At 47.1% G+C, this 23152-nt stretch overlaps 1 protein-coding gene across 1 annotated transcript in view; it reads right to left on the bottom strand.

Annotated features, from left to right (window-relative positions):
• Tbc1d14 (TBC1 domain family member 14) overlaps window positions 1-23152 on the bottom strand; it is a 100995-nt gene that overhangs the window by 18245 nt on the left and 59598 nt on the right. Inside the window, 6 exon segments of the mRNA XM_047566317.1 lie at window positions 2221-2315; window positions 4166-4246; window positions 9011-9117; window positions 13082-13199; window positions 14719-14801; window positions 16408-16526. Coding sequence (XP_047422273.1) covers window positions 2221-2315; window positions 4166-4246; window positions 9011-9117; window positions 13082-13199; window positions 14719-14801; window positions 16408-16526 — 603 coding nt within the window.

The raw sequence follows: 23152 nt of genomic DNA, 5'->3' as shown, positions 1-23152 counted from the left end.
TGAGCATCCCCAGATTATAGATGAACAAGTGGAGGCTCAGAGGTGAAGGGGTTTGCCCAAGGTCACAAGCTAGCCAGAAGAGGCAACCTCTCCATGGAATGCAAACCCAAATCTGGTCTGAAGCCCTTTCCACAAAGCAGCACTTCTTGGCTATCAGGCAAGGAGGGATGAGGTGTGAGAACCCTGGAGTGGAGTGGGAAGCCCTCAGGATTAAGGATTCTGAGAAAGACCTCCTAGAGTAAGAGAGCCAGGGCCAACTCTTGAGACCTAAGGAGGGGCTGCAAAGCCTGGTGTGCCCAGAGGCCTCAGAACCGTCAGCTGGAGGGAAGAGCAAGGAGGAGGACTATCAGCGGAGAGGGGAGAGAATGGAGACAAGGCCCAGTTAACGCCTGCCACCAAGCCAAGGCCATGTTCACAGAGTTCACCAGCCTGACACCAAGACCAGGCCCCTGGGTAGCTCTGCAGATTCTCTCTCTCTTCTCTCCCTCTCCAGGAAGGAAAGACCCTCTGCAAAGATTTCTTTTTTTTTTTTTTTTGGGTGCTGGGGATTGAACCCAGGGCCTTGTGCTTACAAGGCAAGCACTCTACCGACTGAGCTATCTCCCCAGCCCCTCTGCAAAGATTTCTGAAGATCCACATGGGATTGTTCCTGGCTGGATTAGAACTGGGAGGAAGCAGGAGAGTAAGAGCACCCCTTGAGGCACCAGGATGCGACAGGTGGGAGAAAGAAGACTCTGGACAACTGTGTCCACGTCGAAGACCCTCTGCACTCAGGCTCTTATGACCCCTGAAGTCACTCTGACAATGGCAACTGCGTCCTGTCCCTGGAGGCCAACACCTCTCAGCCCTCCCTCCCAACCTACTCAAGCACCAACAGTCCTCAGTGTTGCACCCACACTGGCTGCTCCCAGTGCCTAGTCACCTGGGGACCTCTGCCTGCTGTCCTCAGCCACAGACCAGTGTCCCAGAGCTCTGCCTTGGCATGTTATGCTCAAGTTTGGAATCAGTCCTCCTCAGTTCCAGCCCAACACCCACACCTGTTCCCAGCTCAGAACAAAGTAACCACTGCTGGGAGGCTGGAAACAACTGACCCGTGTCCTCTGTCATTCAGGGAACTGGGCATTCCTTGAATGACTGGCTGTCCCAAGATCCCATCCTACACCTGCTTCTGCCTGGAATGCTTTCCTGCCTTTTGTGACTCCTTCAGCAGAAGTGCCTCCTCTGAGCCGTCAGAGGACCTAGATCCAGCAACATTCCTGGCAGGCCCTCATTCTGCAGCCATTTCACTAATCTGTTCTATCTCATTCTACCATCATTTACTGGTAAGCTGTGTACAAGGCACCATGCCAGGAACCTGAGCACAAGGGAGTCAGACTGGAGCATCCAAGGCTGCTCTGGAGGCAACCAGGTGGATGGAAGGTGGGGGAAGAGAAGAGAGATGAGTGGGGCTCACATGACACACAAGAACTTGAAATGACAAAGGCAGTCAGCATGTGGAAGGGACAGATGCAAAGAGACTGTGGAATAAAAACTGACAACACGGCTACCTTGGTGAGGGAGAGGTCCCAGGGACCTAGGGATGGATGTCTGCTGACACACAGATTAGAAGGTCTCCAAAGAGCTCTGCTCAGAGGACTCCAAAATCCACACCCACAAGGAGGCCCCACTCTGCTCCCACTGCCACCCAGAGAGAACAGCTGTCTCATCCTGTCTCCAACAGCTGGCTTCTGTTCCAGAGGGGTCCCATCCTCCTGGTCCACCTGCTCATAAGCCCCACACCTCTGCTCAACACCCTGCCAGGCTACACCAAAGCTGCCAGGTCTCCCTTTGTCCTCCTGTCCCTGACTGGCTGCACTGGACTCTGAAGTCACAGGGCCACAGCCTGCTGAGCACAGGCTGGTGTGTGCACTCCTAAAAACAGAAGAGCCTCTGGGAAAGCTCTGACAAAAGAACGGCCTGTGGGCCCTTCTGCGCCACCCAGAGGCTCAGAAGCATGCATGTCACAAGGAAGGACTCACCATTAAAGCAGAAGTACCCATATAGTCATATTTGTTGAAAACAATCAGTTACACTTTTTAAAAAATGTCCAAATGTATTAACAGAAGTACCCACCCTACCCCCAAAAAAACCCCTAACTTTCAAACTTGATTACAAATACATGCAGCTTGGCATTCATGAATTTTAGACAAAATACACTTGCAACAAATCACTATGACTTACTTGCTGGAAAATGCAGAGATTAGGAAATGTTCTAGAAATGTCCAGTTTAATAAGCTCCAGACTGGCCTCTTTGTCAGCAGCTGAAAACCCAGCATCTGTCAAAAAATCCAGAGTCATTGCACTCCTTGGAGCAGGAGGTTGGGATGATGTTGAGGCTCTGGAGTCCTGCAAGCAGGCTACAGGAAGCTCTGGGGAAGCCCACCTCAGAATGCATGGCAGGTGTGGAGTTTCTCACTTTAGGGAACAAAACACCTGTGGTACCAGCCAAGGCCACAGCATCATCAGATTATTTTCTAGAACCTGAAATCAACATCTAATTTGACTAATCTACAACTACTGGGGAGTGGGGGAGACAAGTAGGGGAATCCAACACAAACACACTCCAGGTACAGAAACCACAGCAAAATGTCATTAGTTGATCTCAAACATCATTGGTACAGATTGAGTATATGTGGCCTCAGACAATGAAACTACACAGGATCCATCATTCCCACTACCAAAGAAGACAAGATCAGTCAAAGACCACCTGCACTAGGTGTTCACTGCAGCACTGCTCACAATAGCCAAGGAGTGAAATCTGCCTAGTGTCCACTGGTGGACAAGGAGATAAAGAAAATGTGCTGCCGGGTGCAGTGGTGCACACTATAATCCCAGGGGCTTAGGAGGCTGAAGCAGGAAGATCGTGAGTTCTAAGCCAGAGACTCAGGAACTTAGCAAGGCCCTAAAGCAACTCAGTGAGACCCTGTCTCTAAATAAAATATAAAACAGGGCTGGGGATGTGGCTCACTGGTTAAATGCCCCTGGGTTCAATCCCTGGTTAAAAAAAAGTGGCAAACATATACAATGGAATACTATTCAGCCATTAAAGGAGGGGAAATCGTGTCATTTTCAACAACATGGGTGAACCTGGGGGACATTATGCTAAGTGAAATAAAGTAAAAGTCACCATTCTGTCCTCTACTTCTATGAGTTAGTGAAACATCAAAGAAGCAGGGGACAGAATGGTTGGTGACTGCCAGAGGCCGGGGGATAGGGGGTGTTTAGTCAAAGGATACAAACATTTAGTTAGATGGGAGGAATAAGTTCCAGAGAGCTATTGTACAACAAAGTGACATCATTTATTTCACACTGTCTTATTGTTTTGCTTTTTGCCGTGCTGGGGATTGAACCCAGGGCCTCATGCATGTTGGCAAGTGCTCTACCACTGAGATATTTAACCCCAACCCTTGATACTGTCTTGAGAACTTGACTATGATATAAACTACTCCTACTACCAGGAACACTAAGATCACGAAAGACAGTGCATGGTAACCAGCTAGGCTGAGTCAATCCATGTGTTCATCAACTTCAAAACACTACACAGCAAAGACATTTAAAAAATAAGTTAAAATAAAAAATTTAAATGCAGAGAACAGAGGGAGCCACTGCAGCATACATTCACATGTAAGACACTTGTATAATATTCCAACAACTTTTCATGAATAACTTGTTTTATATTTTCTGAATTCCAATGCCACACAGGCAATATTTTTAAAGGCCATTTAAAAACATGCTTCTTAGTCAGCAAAATGGTCACCCTTGTGTGCTGTGGACAGTTATAAAGGCACAGTTCAGCCTAAGTGTTCTCTGGAAGCAGTCCCAAGCTCCTCGCTAAGCTAACGCTCAGCTGATCCCAGCACAGCCTGAGTTCCACGAGCAGCCTCCAGGGAAATGATGCACTGTGAGCAGCCCTCCTGTGGTGGGTGCAAACACCTCTCAGGAACTGGGACACTATTTCTTACAGGAGTTATTTACCTTCCATTTTTGCTTCAAAAGCCCCCTTTCCCCTAGAGCTGAACATGCACCCATGTGAAGCAGTACCACAGTCAAGTCAGCTCTGTTTTGTAACAGGAGAGGGTGTCCATGACTGACCGTGGCCGCACTCAGACTTCAGAATGGTCTGTACCTTCACTCTCCACGTCTGAGCCTCCTGAGCTGAGGGACCGCCACCGCTCCTTGGCCCGGGCAAGACAGATGTCAAAGAGCTCTGGAAGAAAAGCCTCTGGGTGAGTCTCACGTGCACATCTTCCTCAAAACACCTGAGAGTGGGCTGGGGAGATAGCTCAGTAGGTAGAGTGCTTGCCTTGCAAGCATAAGGCCCTGGGTTCGATCCCCAGCACCGCAAAAAAAAAAAAAAAAAAAAAAAAAAAAAAAAAAACCACCCGAGAACACACAACTATCTCCTTCACAGACAACCCCCATCTTGGCTTGGAAGCATTCTCCTGCTTAAAGACACAGCGACATGAAATGTAGGGACACAGCAGTGCCATGCTGGTATCTCCTCCTGTCACAGCCACCCATAACTATTTGCTCTGATCCACTGCAACTGGTCTAACGCCCCCACGAGACTGTGGCAGCCTCTCACTCATCTCTGTATCCAGACCAAGCAGAAAGCCTGTCTGGCTTCAAAGGGGTTTGGGCCATAATACCAAAAGGAAAAACAACCCCAAATGCCATAATCCTGAAACTCAAACCCCCAAAGATGAAAATCCCTAACATCTAAGCTCCTGAAAATAGAATTCTAGAAAAAATAAATTTAAAAATTCCTTAAAAGACACCTATTTACATTTTTAAAAGGGGACTTACTTCAGAAACATAAAAACATAACAAAACACTTCATAGGTCTTTTTAGACAATAGAATAGAAAATAACATTTTTGAGAGCAAAACACTCAGGAATACTGAAGACAGCTGGGTGAGTAAAAATGAGTTGAGTCAAAGATCTACATCCATAAAGGCTGGAGAGTACAAAGGTACTTCACTGTGGCTGCTACGTGCCTGTATCCAGTTTTATAACTGCACTCATCTGGAATACTGTCCAACCACTTAACTCTTGACAAGACTAAGATTCACTGTGTATGTAGTCACCCATAAGCCAAGACCCCGAGAAACGTCATCCTTCACAGATCACTACCAAGTTTCAACACACACACTCACCAGGCTTCTGCCCTACATGCTGTCGCAATGCACTTTCAAGGAGCAAAATTTGCAAAAAAGACATAAAACAAACTTTAACTCTCCAAAAGTCTTTACACAATTCATATCTTCAGTTTTGGAAATAATGTGAAGATAAAGTACATAGCATAGCCAATTGTGTAAAAAAAAAAAAAAAAAAAAAGCTGAAAATCTTAAAAAGTGGAAAAAAATTCTAAGAGAGAGTAAAAAAGACAGTTTGACACATGACAAAGCATAACCAGAGATGGACCATGGGCAGGGCAGTGCAGAGGTGACTTCCGCCACCCTACACTGTTCTGAATCCTGCATGGTGGTCAACAGCAGCTTGCTTTTTTCAGGTGTGGCCCTCCGGGCAGAGCAAGTCCACATGCATGTCCACATGCATTTCCACATGGTTTCTGACTTGGCACATGCTGATATGAACACCCCTATTCTATTTTCCCATTTTCTGAGCCACCCTTCTATGCTGCTTTATACATTCAGATGCGCATTCCACTCAAACTCAAACTCAAAACACACATTTATGGAAACAGTACAGGTGATCAAACAGCAAGACTGTGTCTTCTTGTCCCACCAGGAACATGATTATTTCAAACCAATCAGTAACCTTCTTGGCTTCTGCAAAAAATGTAGCTTTAATTCATTAAAAGCTCTTGGAATTTCTTTCAAGGGAAGGAGTGCCAATGACAACTTTTCAACTGCAGCTTTAGTTCTTGCCAAAATGCATGGTCAATCCCTTCATCAGAATTCAGGTTTCTACCCCTCTTGTATAGCCTTTCTCTCTCTCTCTCTCTCTCTCTCTCTCTCTCCCTCCCTCCCTCCCTCCCTCCCTCCCTCTCTCTCCCATGGGAATTGTAATTTTTGGAATATCAGTTTTTAGGATTTCAACCTGTCAGGACTGTGATTTTGGGAATGAGGATGGACACTGTTTTCACATAAGCACATGGTAGAATTGCCACCCACATGGCCCAGCTTGTATTCTGCTGCAGGAAGTAGAGTCGGGGGTGGGAGCAGGGGTCCAGGAACAGGCAGAGCTTTCAAAGAACAAGAACTCTTGCTGTCAGACAAGTGTAGTCTCCAAGCCTCTTCCATATTTAGAACCCACCTTTCAACAGCTCTTCTCTTGGGAAGTTCGGTGATACTTAGGTAACAACTCATGCTCACAGATCTCACTGGTATGCACAGATGGCCTGGGTATATCTGTACCCCAGGTGTCTTCAGAGGACTGTGCTTCTCAGAGCCAGCTCCACACCCATCCCCACCAGGCACGTCTTGTGCCTCTGGCTTTCCCAGCTCCCAAATGTTCTAGGTCACTAGTCTGTCACTGGGACTAGTGAAGCTACCCACAGAATTTTTATCCCTTTATTTTTTTTCTCATCAATACTTTGGAAGGCAATTGCCTTCTGGGCAGTATGTGTTATTTTCTTAAAATGAAATGTGAATTCTAGGAACACTTATAATCCACCAAGTAAAATCCTGATTAATGATCCTATTTTGGCCTTGTGAAAGCTCTAACAAAATCTATGCTGTCTGTCATGGTGGGAGGGCACGGTCATGAAATAAAATTTCCCACCACCATTATCCAGAAGGGCAAGTGTTCCCAGGACAAACATGGGGGTATCCTGAGGTGGTGGGCACCTCTGTCTGCTCTAAACTCCCACGTGGTTGGCTACACTGCTGTCATTTGGCAGTAGAGGGGTGAAAACAGCTTTGTGACCACCTGGAAATCACTTCCCACGTGAGGAGTTTGAGAGTTGAGGCACAGAGGCTGTGGCCTCAAGGCACAAGGGGTCACAGTGTTAGTGTTACAAAGTCTCCTCCATGGCTTTCCCAACATATACTGGAGAGCAGGGGTTAGAGCTCTACACCTCCTACCTAGACTGCCCAGTCCCAATTTTAAAGTCAAATTCCCTAAGAGTGAAGTCTTAATAGTACTATTTGGTCAACTTTCAGTAAGTTTCCAACTGCACAGCCACAAAAAGAGCAAAACTGGGGCTTCCCAAGGCAGAACATGGCCTTGGTATCAGCCAGGGCTAGAATGAGAATCCAGGCTCACACACACAGGCCACGGGACCTGGAGCACAGTGCCTAGCCTTTTCAGGATGCTGAACTTTCTTAAGAGGATGGTGAGGTCACTAACACCTGCCCAACAGGATCACTGTCAATGCTGAAGTCTCCTAAGCAAAGAGCCCGAGATGGTGCCTGGCATTCGAGAGTCCAGGATCACTGTGTTCTTATGCTGGTTTGGATATGCAGCAGGGTGATGTCAAATAGGACCCCATAAACTGCACCTATGTACCTAATAGACATTTCAGGGCCTGCCAAGGGCAGAGGACTGGGCTGGGCACAGTGACAGAGCAGGGAGTTGGCAGTGGGGCCCCAAATTACTGAGCCCATTCCAGCACCCTGAAACAGCTGATCACGAGAGTCACAGCTGACACAATGTGAGCCAACATCAAGGCCAGAGGAACGGCTACACCTAAGTGATGGTGGAGTGGCTGCTGAGGCCATCCACCATGATTCAGTCCACAGAAAGTTTCATTTAAATAAAATCCACACAGGCATCAGCGAGAACCAAATACCACAGTAAGACCCAAGTAATGCGTGCTACATCCAATTTGCACAGACAGGGATGTTGACAGAAGTTAGAAATTTTCAAGAACATCTTGAACTGAACATTTCAAACTGAAATAAACATCTGGCAACTTCTCCAAACCTCACCTTCTGAGGACACGTCTTAAAACCACTTCCGCAAGTTAAATGCTATAAATCTTCTCAGGCAAATATGTTAGAACAAATTTTTGGCAGGTATGGATTAAGCCAGGAAAGGAGCTTTGGGGAGTTCCCTGCCTTGATGACACCTCTTTAGGAAGGGAGTCACCATCAAATGGCCTGATGCACAGCTCATGGTGGACACAGTGCTTGGGGCAAGGCTGAGATTGCGTCAAAGGCCAAGCTGACAAGACAAGGTAAACGGCCTCACTAGAGAGGGAAGGCCTTGCACACCAATCTGCCTGAAACTCCACAACCTTTGCCAGAGTAAGCGTGCTGCCCTTAACTGCATAGGCAGCTAAGGGCCTCACAGAGGCGAGCAGGAGGGCCTGCTTTCCTTCCACAGCTCAGACTGCAAATGTCAGGGAGAGGAGTGAGGAGCAACCCCCCATGAAGACCACGCATTCAGTCCAGCAGCTCTTGACACCTGCTTCCTTTGGACAGACAGAGCCTGCAGAGCATTCGACACACTGACTGAGAAGTGAGCCTGGCCCAGTGGGCAGACTCACGTGCAGCCTGAACAGGTGACACAGCGTGACACATAGCATAAGGACACCGAGTGACGGCCTCACTGTCTCCACACTGACCATTTACACCCTCAGGACCCAGTCCTAGCACAAAATTCTGTCCCCCTAAGGCTGCCTGAAAAAAAATGAAAAAGAAAATCCCACAGAACACCAACAGGTACCCCCAGTGCAATCAACACATCACCATGTTCACGTCTGGTGGAGACCTGCCTTCCACAGGACCCTAACAAGGGACCCTACTGCACCTAACCCTCTGAGGCCCTTGTGCTCTAACCCGTCCATTCAGGGCATCTGCCCCAAACGCAGGAACCTGAAGCCCAGCCTGGCAACAGTCCCTCTCCTGGAGGAGAATCATCCTGCCTCTCAAAGATGCTGCTCCTTGGTAGGGGCTGCATCCTTCCTATCAGAGCAAAGGGATGGAAGAGGCCCTAGCAACAGCCCAGCTCAGCCCAGGGCCCCAGGTTAGACTCCCGGGCCTAGGACCATGCAAGAACTCACCGTGGGTAATGTTCAACTCGTTGCCGATGGCTAAACTCCAGACTTTGCCTCTCACGCTCGGAGGGATTCCTTGCCACCACAGGTCTCGAACCTTCCTAGAGCACCACCTGCACAGGACAGAACAGGAGTTCCTGAGCATGTGCTCCAAGGAGAAAGCCTAGTGTGTCTGCATGTGCCCTAACACACACCACCAGCAGTGAGGGTGGCACCCCCGACCTTGGAGAGCCTCATGTCACCTTCCAGGGGCACTCGCTGAGACAGGTACTGAAGGGCATAGCGGGAAGCACCACAGAGGACCACACACCTTCCAAACCAATTTCTGAATGACCAGATTATGCTCATGAAGGATAGGAAGGACTTTCTGAGCAGAAAACAGATACAAGGAATAACCTGGCCTCTTGCAGGACCACATACAGCTGAGCCTGGGCACAAAGAACAGCAGCCCTGCTGCAGAGCTGGAGGTGGGAGGCAGGTCCAGGGCCTCTCAGGGAGAGCACTAAACCCTGATGGCAGAGTAACTCTGCTAACCCAGAACATTCTGCACAGTGCAGTTGTACAGGTCTACTGGTCATGATGAACACATATTGCCGAAGACCAGATAGTGTAAAGGCATGCAACTCCACGGTGCTTCTGAATGCAGCACAGCCAGAACAGCACCAGCTCAGAAACTACAGAAACAAGGCTGCATCCTAATTCAACCGTGCCTTGTGGATCCAGAGATACTTAGTTCTCCTCTCTAAAATCCAGAGGACATACATTCCTAAACATTATAAAGGCAATCTACGCTAAGCCCATGGCTAATATCATTCTAAATGGTGAAAAACTGAAAGCGTTCCCCCTAAAAACTGGAACAAGGCAGGGATGCCCTCTTTCACCACTTCTATTCAACATCGTCCTTGAGACTCTAGCCAGAGCAATCAGACAAACCAAAGAAATTAAAGGGATACGAATAGGAAAAGAAGAACTCAAACTATCCCTGTTCGCTGATGACATGATTATATATTTAGAGGAACCTGGAAATTCCACCAGAAAACTTTAGAACTCATAAGTGAATTCAGTAAAGTAGCAGGTTACAAGATCAATGCTCATAAATCCAATGCATTTTTATACATAAGTGATGAATCTTCAGAAAGAGAAATTAGGAAAACTACCCCATTCACAATAGCATCGAAAAAAATAAAATACTTGGGAATCAATCTCACAAAAGAGGTGAAAGACCTCTACAATGAGAACTACAGAACACTAAAGAAAGAAATTCAAGAAAACCTTAGAAGATGGAAAGATCTCCCATGTTCCTGGATAGGCAGAATTAATATCGTCAAAATGGCTATACTACCTAAAGTGCTATACAGATTCAATGCAATTCCAATTAAAATCCCAATGATGTACCTTGCAGAAATAGAGCAAGCAATTATGAAATTCATCTGGAAGAATAAAAAACCTAGAATAGCTAAAGCAATCCTCAGTAGCAAGAGCGAAGCAGGGGGTATTGCAATACCAGATCTTCAACTCTACTACAAAGCAATAGTAACAAAAACGGCATGGTATTGGTACCAAAATAGACAGGTAGATCAATGGTACAGAATAGAGGACATGGACACAAACCCAAATAAATACAATTTTCTCATACTAGACAAAGGTTCCAAAAATATGCAATGGAGAAAAGATAGCCTCTTCAACAAATGGTGCTGGGAAAACTGGAAAACCATATGCAATAGAATGAAATTAAACCCCTATCTCTCACCCTACACAAAACTCAACTCAAAATGGATCAAGGACCTTGGAATCAGACCAGAGACCCTGCATCTTATAGAAGAAAAAGTAGGTACAAATCTTCAACTTGTTGGCTTAGGATCAGACTTCCTTAACAGGACTCCCATAGCACAAGAAATAAAAGCAAGAATCAACAACTGGGATAGATTCAAACTAAAAAGCTTTCTCTCAGCAAAGGAAACTATCAGAAATGTGAAGAGAGAGCCTACAGAGTGGGAGAATATTTTTGCCAACCATACCTCAGATAGAGCGCTAATTTCCAGAATCTATAAAGAACTCAAAAAACTCTACACGAAGAATACAAATAACCCAATCAACAAATGGGCTAAGGAAATGAACAGACACTTCACAGAAGAAGATGTACAAGTAATCAACCGATATATGAAAAATGTTCAACATCCCTAGTAATAAGGGAAATGCAAATCAAAACTACCCTAAGATTTCATCTCACCCCAATTAGAATGGCGATTATCAAGAACACAAGCAACAATAGGTGTTGGCGAGGATGTGGTGAAAAAGGAACACTCATACATTGCTGGTGGGGTTGCAAATTAGTGCAGCCACTCTGGAAAGCAGTGTGGAGATTCCTCAGAAAGCTTGGAATGGAAACACCATTTGACCCAGCTATCCCACTCCTTGGTCTATACCCAAAGGACTTAAAATCAGCATACTACAGAGATACAGCCACATCAATGTTCATTGCTGCTCAATTCACCATAGCCAGATTGTGGAACCAACCTAGATGCCCTTCAGTTGATGAATGGATAAAGAAACTGTGGCATATTTATACAATGGAATATTACTCCGCAATGAAGAATGATAAAATTATGGCATTTGTAGGCAAATGGTCGAAATTGGAGAATATCATGCTAGTGAGATAAGCCAATCTCAAAAAACTAAAGGACGAATGATCTCGCTGATAAGCGGATGAGGACATATAATGGGGGTGGGAGGGGTTAGCATTAGGTTTAGGGTTAGGTTTAGAGTTAGGCTAAGGAGAGCGGTAAGAATGAAGGAAAGAAGGACTGTATAAAGGGAAAAGGGTGGGAGGGGTGGGGGGAAGGGGAAAAAAAAGAAACATCATTACCCTATGTAAACGTAAAAAAATTAAAAAAAATAAAAAAAATAAAAAATAAAAAAAAAATAAAATCCAGAGGACAAACCTCCCCACAAGGACTGCAGTGAAGGGTAAATGGATAAAATACAAAGTGCCCAGCACAGGGCCTAACATAGTCAGTGAGCATCTGGACCACCTTCAACACAGGGCAAGGGCACAGTGGGCTCGGCCACCATGAAGGCAGACATCAAGGGTCTGAGAGAGAACCTCAGCCCTTGGCACTGGGTTCCATTTAAGAAAGAGCCTTTAGTGTTGCTGGCAGCATCGAGTCTTTGAGGGCCAACACCTAAAAAAGCAGGTTCTCAGCACAGCATCTTCTCCTAGTAGAGCCCCTCAACCCAGCCTCTGGCCCCTATAATGAGAATTACACCAGGTCAGAGTCAGAATGAGCCTCTAGCATCACAATATGCAAGAAACGAGCAGAGGCAAGCTGGCCTCCAAGCTCCCCAACAGCCTCTACATGGCCCCGCCCTAACACGACTGTCCCCATGTGTCCCAACCCAGCTGACTACACAGGAAGAAAACAAGACGTACAGCTGACCCTCAGAAAGGATGCTGCAGCTGCTGTCTCTGCTGGAAGTGCACTCTGCACTATCTGTAGGTCAACATGAAAGACAACCTGGTCTCTACCCTCAGGGAAGAAGACAGAAGCTTGAGCAGACAGCACAGGGCACCCCAGGGAATCTTCCACAGATACCTAGAGCTGGAATAAGGACAGGAGAGTCTTTCCTGGGAAGACTGAGCTTTAGAGAACAAACAGCAATCAGTAAGACAGGAGGTCCAGGACACGACACACCAATGAACCATCGAAGGCCCTGAGGCCAAAAAGCATCAACTCTGGGTGGGGGCCCCATAGGGACAGGGCCAGCCCCAACTGAAGCAAAGAAGAGGGTGAGACGCAGAGGCGGGGGGTCCTGTCAGCTAAGCTATAGAGTTCAAATTTAACATTGTGCATCAGAGGAAGCTACTAAAATGTTAAGAAGGGAGGACACAGGTGTGCTGAGTACCAGGTAAACTAGAAGGGGCTGTCATAGCATCCAGGCAAGAAACCACAGGGCTGGACCAAGGCAACTGATGCTCATCCACCCAAGGCTTTGCTACAAGCTCAGTGACCACAGTTGTGACCTGCAAGCTGGAGGAATGGCCTACAGCACAGCATCACCCACAGAATCAAACCTTACATGGTTTCCCAGTTGGGCAAGATCTCATTATTCCAGGTGAGGACGGCGTTTCCAATGCTTTCTTCTACTTTGCATCTTTCCTCCAGTTGCTTTTTCCTCCGCTGGGCTTCCTTAAGCTCTAGAAATCACAATTAAAAGGAGGAAAAAAACATCTATTAATTAACACACACCATGTTCAAGCTGGGTGATTTTTCTCAAAGAGTCAGAATGCAAGAAAATCAGGAGGTCACTGCATTAGAGTGAGTGAGCGCTCCCAGGGCTCATTTCACACCCCAGGACCTGGTCTGCACAGCACCATCCTGCTTTAGTAAGAGTATATAGCACAAATCCAACTCAACCAAAATCACTGACACATCATCCATCAGAGCAAACTCAACCTGCTATGCTCCCTCCCCACCTCTTCCAAATGTGACCTCTAGGCTCACTTCTAAAAGTCCAAGCATCACTCAGTTACTTAATGTGTAAGTAGCAACTCTGAAAAAGACCCTTTACTTAGTTTATCTATACTCCATAGCAATCTACACAACCATGAGGTCTGCATCCATGGATTCACCCCACCAGAGAAAGAAAACACTGGGGAAAAATATCGCATCGATACCACATATGTACAGACATTTTTCCTTGTTATCATTCCCTAACAATAGAATGTAACAACTAGTTACAGGGAATTTACATTTTATTAGGTAACCCACACATGATTTACAGAATACAGGAGGATGTGCATAGGTTACATACAGATTTTACATGTGAGACTTGAGCATCTGCAGATTCTGGTGTATCTGCAGGGTATCCTGGAACCGATTCCTCAGAGATACCCTGAACAACTGTATTGTATGTATGGCAAAATACACATAACATAAAATCTATTTTAGCCATTTTGACATACAGCTCAGTGGTATTAAGCATGCACACTGCTGAGCAGCCATCACCACCACTCACTCCGTGTCTTCATCTTTCCCAAGCCCCTTCCCAGCCCCAGCAACCACTGTCCTCCTCTGTCTCTATGAATCTAACAACTCTAGGGACCCCAGAAGTAGAACCATGAACAATCTGTCCTTTTGTGACTGGCTCATTTCACTTAGGATAACATCCTCAAGGTTGCTCCAGGTTGTGCCTATGTCACAATTCTTCCTTTTAGGGTCACATAATGTTCCACTGTATGCATACACCACAATTTATTATGGGTACTTTTTTTTGGTAGAGCTGGGGATCAAACCCGGAGCTTTGCACATGCTAGGCAAGTGATCTACCACTAAGCCACATCCCTAGCCCTAATATATATACCTTTAAAATATCCTGGAATCACAGATTTTCAGGAATTGCAAGAGATTTTGTCAAATCCAAATCCAATTTTATTTACAAAGAAAATTGTAAATAAAGAAAACAGATGTCTGCACATCGCCACTGGCTGAGCTTTCTACTGTGGAACTCTTACCTATGCAGTCTCTTCTTAAGTGTTACCATCTTAAATAAAGTTATCAGGAATGACTAGGAGAAGCATACACCATGTAGTTTTATGGAAAACTACAATTTCAGGATATCAAAGCACTCAGCAAAGTTCAGGTTCTTGAGATCCAAAAGGCAAAAAGAAAATAACAAGGGAGACACAGAATCTGGTGCCCATGACCACACAGTACCTCGCTTCTTGGCCTGTACCACCATTTCTTCATACTGCTGCCTGTGCTTCTGGGCTTCTTCAGCTGGTTTTGCTGGGAGGTTTCTTGACAGGAAAAAAAAATGGATTTTTACCATTATAAATACCAAATAAAACTCTTGGCAGGAAAAAACACTCCCCTTACCACTCCCCAAAAATTAAAGCCCAAAGATCTAAAGCTAAATTTTTAAAAATTATGGTTCTTTCATAAAATAAATGTTTCTTTACAAAAGCAAAATGCTCACTGTAAAACAACTAAATTATAAATAGTCCACAAAAGAAAATGTCAAGGGGCTGGGGTTGTGGCTCAGTGGTAGAGCGCTTGCCTCATACATGGGGCACCAGGTTCAAACCTCAGCACCATGTAAAAAAATTAAAAGCATTGTGTCCATCTACAACTAAAAATTTTTGAAAATTTAAAAGAGAAAAAGAAAATGACAATTACCCATAGTTGCTTTTTCACCCCACTCTCCAAGAGAGACACTTTGACATAACCACAAAGCTAACTGCTGCAGTCAACCCTGCAGGGCAGGCCTGCACAGCACAGAGAATGCGCGCACACACGCGCGTGCACACACACACACACACAGGTGGGTTGTTAAGTGTGTGAGTTTCCTATCAGCTCTGCAGCTCCTTCAGCATCTTTCATACACAATGTATGCCACAGCCGTGCACCTCTTATTTAAGATAGTACAATATATGCTCATTCAGAAACGTGTGTGGATGGAGCCTGTCAGGATCGTGGGGCAACAGCATCTGGCCTGTGTGCTCCTAAAATGTGACCCACATTCCCTGGAGAGCCTGCATCACTGCCACTGGCTGCAGAACGTGGTCAGTCCCTGCCCACACCTCACAGCACTGAAAGGACTGGCCTTCACAGCACAGCAGCTTTGGCCAGTGGCCAGTGGCCTATACTTGATTTTCCTGCCCTCTACTTCAGGGTCTTCCTACACCTAGTTTCCAAGAACTAAGAATTAATAATACAAGACACATTCTTTAGACTTGTTTTAAATTTCAGGGATGGGCAGGAGCCTTAGGAATTAACTAGACTAGTATTTTACAACCCCTTTTCTTCCTTCTTTTTTTTAGCAGGGGACCTTCTACTCCAACACAATGTTCTATAGAAAACTCAGTACTTAATGACCTATCAGTTGTGATCTGACCTGATGGAGCAATGCCTAGTACCCCAGGAGGGTCTCCAAACAGGTTCTCCTCATAATGCAGCAGGAAATCCGAGGCCCAAAGAGAGGGGTCCTGCCTCAGATCACCCACAAAAAATGCTCAATGCAATACCAAGGAACCCCATACGCCAGCCCAGGAATTATCCTGCAATACATAGGCACCTCCAAAACACCACTGGACAGCACTTCTCAGGGCATCTCGTATTTACAGACCAGCTCAACATTTATAATATCTAGTTAACTATTAAATACTAAATTAAAAAGGGTAATCACCTGAATGGAAAATCCTGGTCAAGATATCTATGCTAAAGGGTACTTTTCCAAGTCAGCCATACGACACCATAACAGAACATATGTGGACATGGACCATAAGCGCTTATGGCCTACTCTGCTCCTGTCTTGTGTCCCTCATTCTTCTTTACTGAAAAGGAGACCAGCACACTGCCTTATCTACTAAAACAGACACCACAGAGGCCCTTCCCAAGACTCACGCTGGTCTATCTTCAAGGATGAGTGCAGTGGTGGAAAGTGGCTCAAAATCAAGATTCTTCCTCACATTCTGCCTTGGAGAGGGTGGCCTGCTAGGTCTTCCAGCTTTGTCTTCATATTCCTAGGACAAAGAAATGAGCAATGACTCTGGGTCCAGCTATTTCTGATATTATGAGTCCTTCCAAAAGCAACAAAGTTGTTTTGTAGTGAAAGTGCTTTAAGTTGATTCTGAGGATGTGGCACTGGCCTTCCTGCACTGAGAAGGAAGCACTATGTTGAAGGGATCCCATAGTTCTGCAGTCAGGTCAGTGCTTCATGATGCAGGAAGTTGTGAAGGGTCCTAGTATCAAAGAAGCCCCTTACAAGGACCCACCAACTCTGATTCGGGTCTACACTCCTCCTGATGATAGGCTTGTCTGCTGTCTTCTGAGATCTATAATATGTAACTGATTATTGAATGGCCACTGGGAAGTCATGGCAGCACACTGTTATTTAAGTAATTTTGCCAATGCCCTGAAAAACCTAAGTGCAGCCTCCATGCCCACTGAGTCACCAATTTGTTCCATGGACTGCAAACACAAAGGCTTAGTCACACCTGGTGACCCACATTCAGACACTCAGTCAAAGGATTTAGGACCAGTAAGTTGATGCTTCTGATACGGGGGTAGAAGGCACCCTTGGCTCCCTGCAACATTAGAAAATGGTATAATCCCATTGCCATTACAGACAAGGCTCTCAAGACCGTCCCTTAACAGAAGACAGTCTAGCTGGGAAGACAGGCAAACAAATGTGGAACTAACCTAGACTTCAGCACGCATTCCAGATGGCAAGAGCAGCACTGACATGAGGTAGCAGTGCACTACTAAACGAATCTTACTGACACCAGCTGTAAAGGGATGTGACTGGTAATATTATTTTGCAAGCAATTATTCTCTCAGCCAGCAGGGCCTATTGAGGCTTGTAGAAAAGTAGAAAAGAAAAATTGTTTTCTCAAAATATGGAGGTTATGGGAAACAGGTGAGCAGTCAGTTTCTGTACACCCTTCCTGCTCAAGGTCAGATGTAGGCCCCTGCTTGCCTTGCCTTACCATGGTTCCACTGAAGTACTGAGAGAACAAACTTACTAGCTCGTGGGTCAATTTCTGAGTAGACATCCTGGGCAGGCACAGTAGTGACAGTGTAGCACTAAGCAGCAGAAAGCTTCAAGCTCCATGTCTGCAGATAAATCTTCCATTTCATAGGAAATCTACCAAAAGCTGCATGCTATGAAAGATCCTGAGACATATTACGTTCTGACAAGAATCAGTAACAATACCCATAATTTGCTATTTACTGGCTATCTACTGAGCCTGGTCTAGTGAACTGGATGCCAATGCCAAAGATGCTGGACCCAACAGTCAGATGTTCTAGAATGTGGCTATCTGTCCCATGTGCTCTGCGTGTCTCACTGTGTCTCCATAACTTTCTGTGTGGCAAGTGTCACCCACTCTTCACAGAGGGCAACTGAGGCTTGATGTACAAGCTGGCGTGCAGAGCCATTTACTCTGCCACTCTGAGCAGGCCCAACCTCCTTTAAGAATATACTCAGGGGCTGGGGAGATAGCTCAGTTGGTAGAGGGCTTGCCTTGCAAGTACAAGGTCCTGAGTTCAATCGCCAGCACAGCAAAAAAAAAAAAAAAAAAAAAAAAAAAAAATACACTCAAACACGTGTGGAGTTGCAGAGGGAAAAGGGATAGTTCTCCTTGGGTCAGTTGTGGCCTCTAGAGCTAGATAGGCTTGGGAGCAAACTCAGGTCCACCAAGCACCAGCTATGACTCAGACAGAGTACTGCCAAGGAATCCCAGAGCCTTGCTTCCACATCTACAAAGTGGGTACAGGCACTACCAGAGCAGGCTGCTAGAGTACCAGGACAAGCTTGCCTGCACAGAGTGCCTGCAGTGCACAGGGCCTGGGCAGCAGGTGCCACTGCCTGTCTCCTCCCTCAGACCTGAAACGACCCTAGGAGGCAGGGAAAATACTCCAATGCCAAACAACAACGCAAAGTCTGCAACAGCAGATATGAAAAGTAGGAGTGAAAGGGGATACATGCCTAGATTCATGACCAGAAACATCAGATCTCCTCAGTTGCCACTGCTTACTATTATCACGAACAATAAGCAGTGGCAGCTGACAAGGCTGAAGGGTCAAGCACTTTCCAAGGGCCTTACACACACAGTTAACTCAATTTAGCCTTCCCAACAGTTCTCTGTAGAGAGAGGAGATGCCACCATCCCCACCTCCAAGATGGCACTGTGGAAGCCAGAGACATTAACAACCCAACCAGCGGATAAGTGGGGAAGCTAGGTCAAATGCCAAGCATTTGGTTCTGTGGCCACGTTTTTCACCACAGAATTCCTCTAAGCCACTCAGAGACAGGAGTTGAAGTCATTTCATCATGTTCAGCCCGAGTAAAGCTTCCAACCATGACAGAACCTATGACACTGAATTAAGTGCACAGTCAGCGAAGACAGAGGGTCAGACACAACCGTTTAATCACACAGAATGACGCATGATTAAAATAATGGAGGAGGCCTGGCCTGCCCATACTTGAAATCTCAGAGCCTTTGCAAAGCCCCAAGCAGCATTTCCAAGTACAAATGGCTTTTGGAATAGTCACAGGTCCTGCTCCAAACCTGGGTGTCCTCCATGGTCACAGTAAGCTTACTGTCCTAGCCAGACAGACCAACTCCAGAACAATAAGAAGACTATACCCACTGAGGACCCTGGGAGGGGTGAAAAACAACTTGACTGAGGAGTGTCAGCATCAGGTCAGCACATGATATGGCAGGTACTGAAGTCTTGGAAGCAAAAATAACTAGTTCTAAATTTGGGCTTTGACCTTAGGCAAGTCATCTGGACTATCTCAGCCCCCTCACTACAAATGGTAGCAACTGTGAAGCCCACTGTGATAGTCAACCTGGTCCGGCAGCCTGCTAGAATAATGAACCCTTTCTGTGTGCCAGGCAAAATCAATTGAGTCCCTGCTTCAATCCAACTTACCACTCCAAAGATTCTTCTGCAAGGGACCAAGTCAGAAGTCTCTTGGTTTAAACCAAGTAACAATGCTCTGCATTGCTGGACTCATCAAAAGTCCTGCAGGTTAATCAGGAAAACAAATTACCCATCCAGGTCAACTGCTGCCTGGTCCACCATAGACAATGGCACAGAGAATTCAGAACAGAATTCTTCATAGTCCTAGGGCAACTCTGTTCAATTGGTCACAAAAGCATTAAAAATAAATAAATAAATAAAAATAAAAATAAAAAAGAGTGCATAGGCTGGTGTGCTAGCACATGCCTATAACCCCAGTAACGCAGCAGGCTGAGGCAGGAGGACCACAAGTTCGAGGCCAGACTCAGCAACTCAGCAAGACTCTGTCTCAAAATAAAAGGGCTGGGGATGTAGCTCAGTGTTAAAGTATCCCTGGACTCAAACCCAAGGACAAATTTAAAAAAACAAAATAGAGTACATTTAGTGAGGGCAGTTTGATTCAGTTCTATACCTAGTTATATCTGGGCACCGAGTCTTGCCTTGAATTGTCTAATGGGGTCATTTCAAAAAAAGTTTGCAAGTCACTCATTTAAAAGTTCCTGCCCTGAGTTGTCTAATGACTCCTGTAGGGGAAGACAAGACCTTGACAGCCCAATAGAAGCAGCACACAGAACATGTGACCCTTAACCAGGGATGAGGTTGCAGGTGTAGTCAGATAATCAAGCCCACAGGGAAAGGCAAGCAGGGGGGCAAGGGTACCTGAGTGGGGCCTCAGCTCCTGGCAGATTTAGCAGGCTGGAGAAGAGAAGGGGAAACACATAGAAAAGAGAAGCTTGTTTGTGAAGAGGCCACATGGGGCCCAGCTCTTTAGAGCCCTCAGTCCCCAGCTTTGTATAGCTCTCTGCAGGAACAGTAAGGTGCGGGTGGAAGATAAGGCACAGGGGAGAGAAGAATGCAGGAGGACAGAACAACAGGTGGTGGGAGGACAGAAGGAACCAGGGCAACAGCCCATAATGGGTGCCATTTTAGCAGAGACAGGAAAGGTCCAGGCCAGATGCCAGAGGCAGAAGGGGCACCCAGGAGCAGACTGATTTGTGGGTCAGCACGGGCATCCTAAATGGGCAACAGTGATGAGATAAAGTTGTTCTATCCAGAACAGATGGACCGGACAACAGCTTCCTAAAGCTCATAGATAAAAGCCCCCATAGCAGGAGACCAGGCTTACAGTGGGGCCCGAGGGCAGGGTGCGAGTGTGATGCTTACAGTGATGCACCGCCAACAGCTGGACCTTGTCTGCAGAGGCTGCCCTGGGTCAAGGGCCAAGAGAAGGGCAAAGCCTGCCTCAATAGACATTCGTGTTAAGGAGAAAAGACCAGGATTCTCAAACAATGAAAAGGAACTATTCCAAGCAGAAAGAAAAGATGGGTTGTCAATGCTACTTACAGAACTGGAAAAGTGCTATAAATACAGTCAATCATGCCAACACCCTGACTAGTAGAATGCCCCAGCTTCTTGGAATCTATTTTAGCCAGGAGAAAGGTCATCGATCAGAAGTTCATGTCTCTGACTTGGCTGTGACAGAGTCAAGACCAGTCTATTAACATAACCTCAAGGGGTTTTGGGAAGGATTTTGACATAAAAGCCACCCTCAGGTGGACCATCCCAGTGGTGTCTTGACCTGCCAGTGACAGCACAATCACCACACCTGCTGCGCCTGGTGTCCCAGGCCGAAGACCTGGCAGCCTGCAGGGCAGCGCTGGGGCTAGACAAAGCTGCTGGGAGCACTTTCTCTGCCCTCCATGCCTGCATCCTCCTCTGCTAAATGTGAAGATGAAATGAGGATGAGTAAGCCTCGACATGCAGCCTCCATGGTGCCCAGAAAAACGATGGGAGGAAGGCTACCACTCTATTACTGTAAAATTACCTTTCAAAGGGGTACTTAAAATAGAGTTGTGGTAAAGATCAAATGAGATTGAAGTGCTGTCACAGGGCAGCTGGTTTCACACACTGCCATAGTAACAAGGGGTGGGCAAAGGAGCCCTGCTCTACAATCTGGGGGCTGTTGTGTCATTTGGGGGATGGGAAGAGTGGCCTGTACAGGTTTTGCAGGTGCTCAGTCCTCCAGAGGTCAATGCTGGTGACCACAGCAGAGGCAGGGCCCACCAGGAACACCTGTGCTGCAGCTCCTCTGCAGGTTCTCTGGTATAACTCCCACACAGCACTCTCACAGAGGCATTGTCTAAGTTACCCGGAATGCTGGCATGTGGAGAAGCAGCTCTCAGGAGACCTTTCCTAATCATCAAATTTCTTACAAAGCATCAACAATGTGTGTCCTGGTGAGTGGAATATACTAACAGCAGCATTCTGGGAAGCCCAGTCCCTCCTGGGGTCTGCCCACCTAGCTGGGCCTGGGGCAGGTGCAGGCTGATCTCCCCAGACTCCCTCCAAAGGCAAGACCACCCTGGGGCCTGAACTGACCTGCTCCGGAATCAGGATGCAACAGAACTTGGGGTGGCAAGAATGAGGGCAGGAAGGATGTGTCTGCGTTAAAACCGGACCTGGGAGAGGTGTGGAGCAGACACAAAGGATGGCAGGAAGAACGGGCACCGCAGCCCCATGCAAGCCTGGCCGGTGGACGAGGCACATGCTACGCTGTGCGCACGCCTGCACCGGGCCGGTGGGCGCGCTCACACTCACACTCACACGCGCGCGCGCACCGCAGCCCCAGGGCCAGCAGGGCAGGCGGGGGCGCCCGGGCGGACTCACCATGAACGCCGGGCCTCACAGGCGCGCGGCCGGCCGCCCCATGCCCGGTGGCGGCTCCCTCCTCCTGCGGCTGCTCGGCGGACCGGGCGGTGCCGCTTCAGACCGCGGCGCGGGGCGCAGGCCGCTCAATCGCGCGCAGATGGGCGCTGATCGCGCTCGGGGCCTCGGCGCTCGGGCTGGGCGGCCTAGCGGCGGGAGCCGTGGCGGCGGCGGGCCCTGCAGTCGCACCGGTGGAGTCTCCGGCTGGCGGCCTGCTGCACCGGGCCTGGTCAAGTCGCAGAGGGGCGCGCCTGGGGCCGAGCTCCGCCCTGCGAGGCCATACGGAGAGCAGCGCTGCGTCACCAGAGGAACTCCACAAAAACGTCAACGCTGCAACTTCTTGGTGGTGGGTGACTATGGGCTTTTTTCCCCCTTTCTGGTGCTGGGAATGGAACGGAGGCCTCCCTCATGCCAGACAAGCGGTCTAGCACGAGCCACACCACCAGCCCGTTTAATAAGGTATTTATTTTTGAGGGAGGGCCTTGCTCAGTTGCCCAGGCTGGCCTGGAACTTGGACTCCTCATGTCTCCGCTTCCTGAGTCGCTGGGATTACAGGAGTGCACATTTTATTTCTTATGCTGTACTGTGGTTCATACGTTTTCTACAGTAAGATTATTTAAAATCTCAGGGTATGCACAAAAAAATGCACACTTGACAAAGCATCATGTTTGCTTCTGGAGGCACTGCCTGGGAAGGGGCATAAACTTTTAGGGGTGACAGATTTGTTATTTTGATACACATTCGTGGAAACTAAAGAGTAGATTTCTGATCAAAGCCTGCATAGGGTCAAAACTGTTTCTGGTCAGCAGTGGGCAACATTAGGCTCTCTGCCTTGATGGACTCTCATATAAATCCCTTCATCATGAGTTCAAATTGCACACCCGCCTGGGACCCAGTAAAGTTGCCTGAACTA

This window comes from Sciurus carolinensis, chromosome 10 (assembly GCF_902686445.1).
Source record: "Sciurus carolinensis chromosome 10, mSciCar1.2, whole genome shotgun sequence".
Lineage (NCBI taxonomy): Eukaryota > Metazoa > Chordata > Mammalia > Rodentia > Sciuridae > Sciurus > Sciurus carolinensis.
Note: the sequence above shows the minus strand (reverse complement) of the source record. Positions and strands in the feature narration are given on the sequence as shown.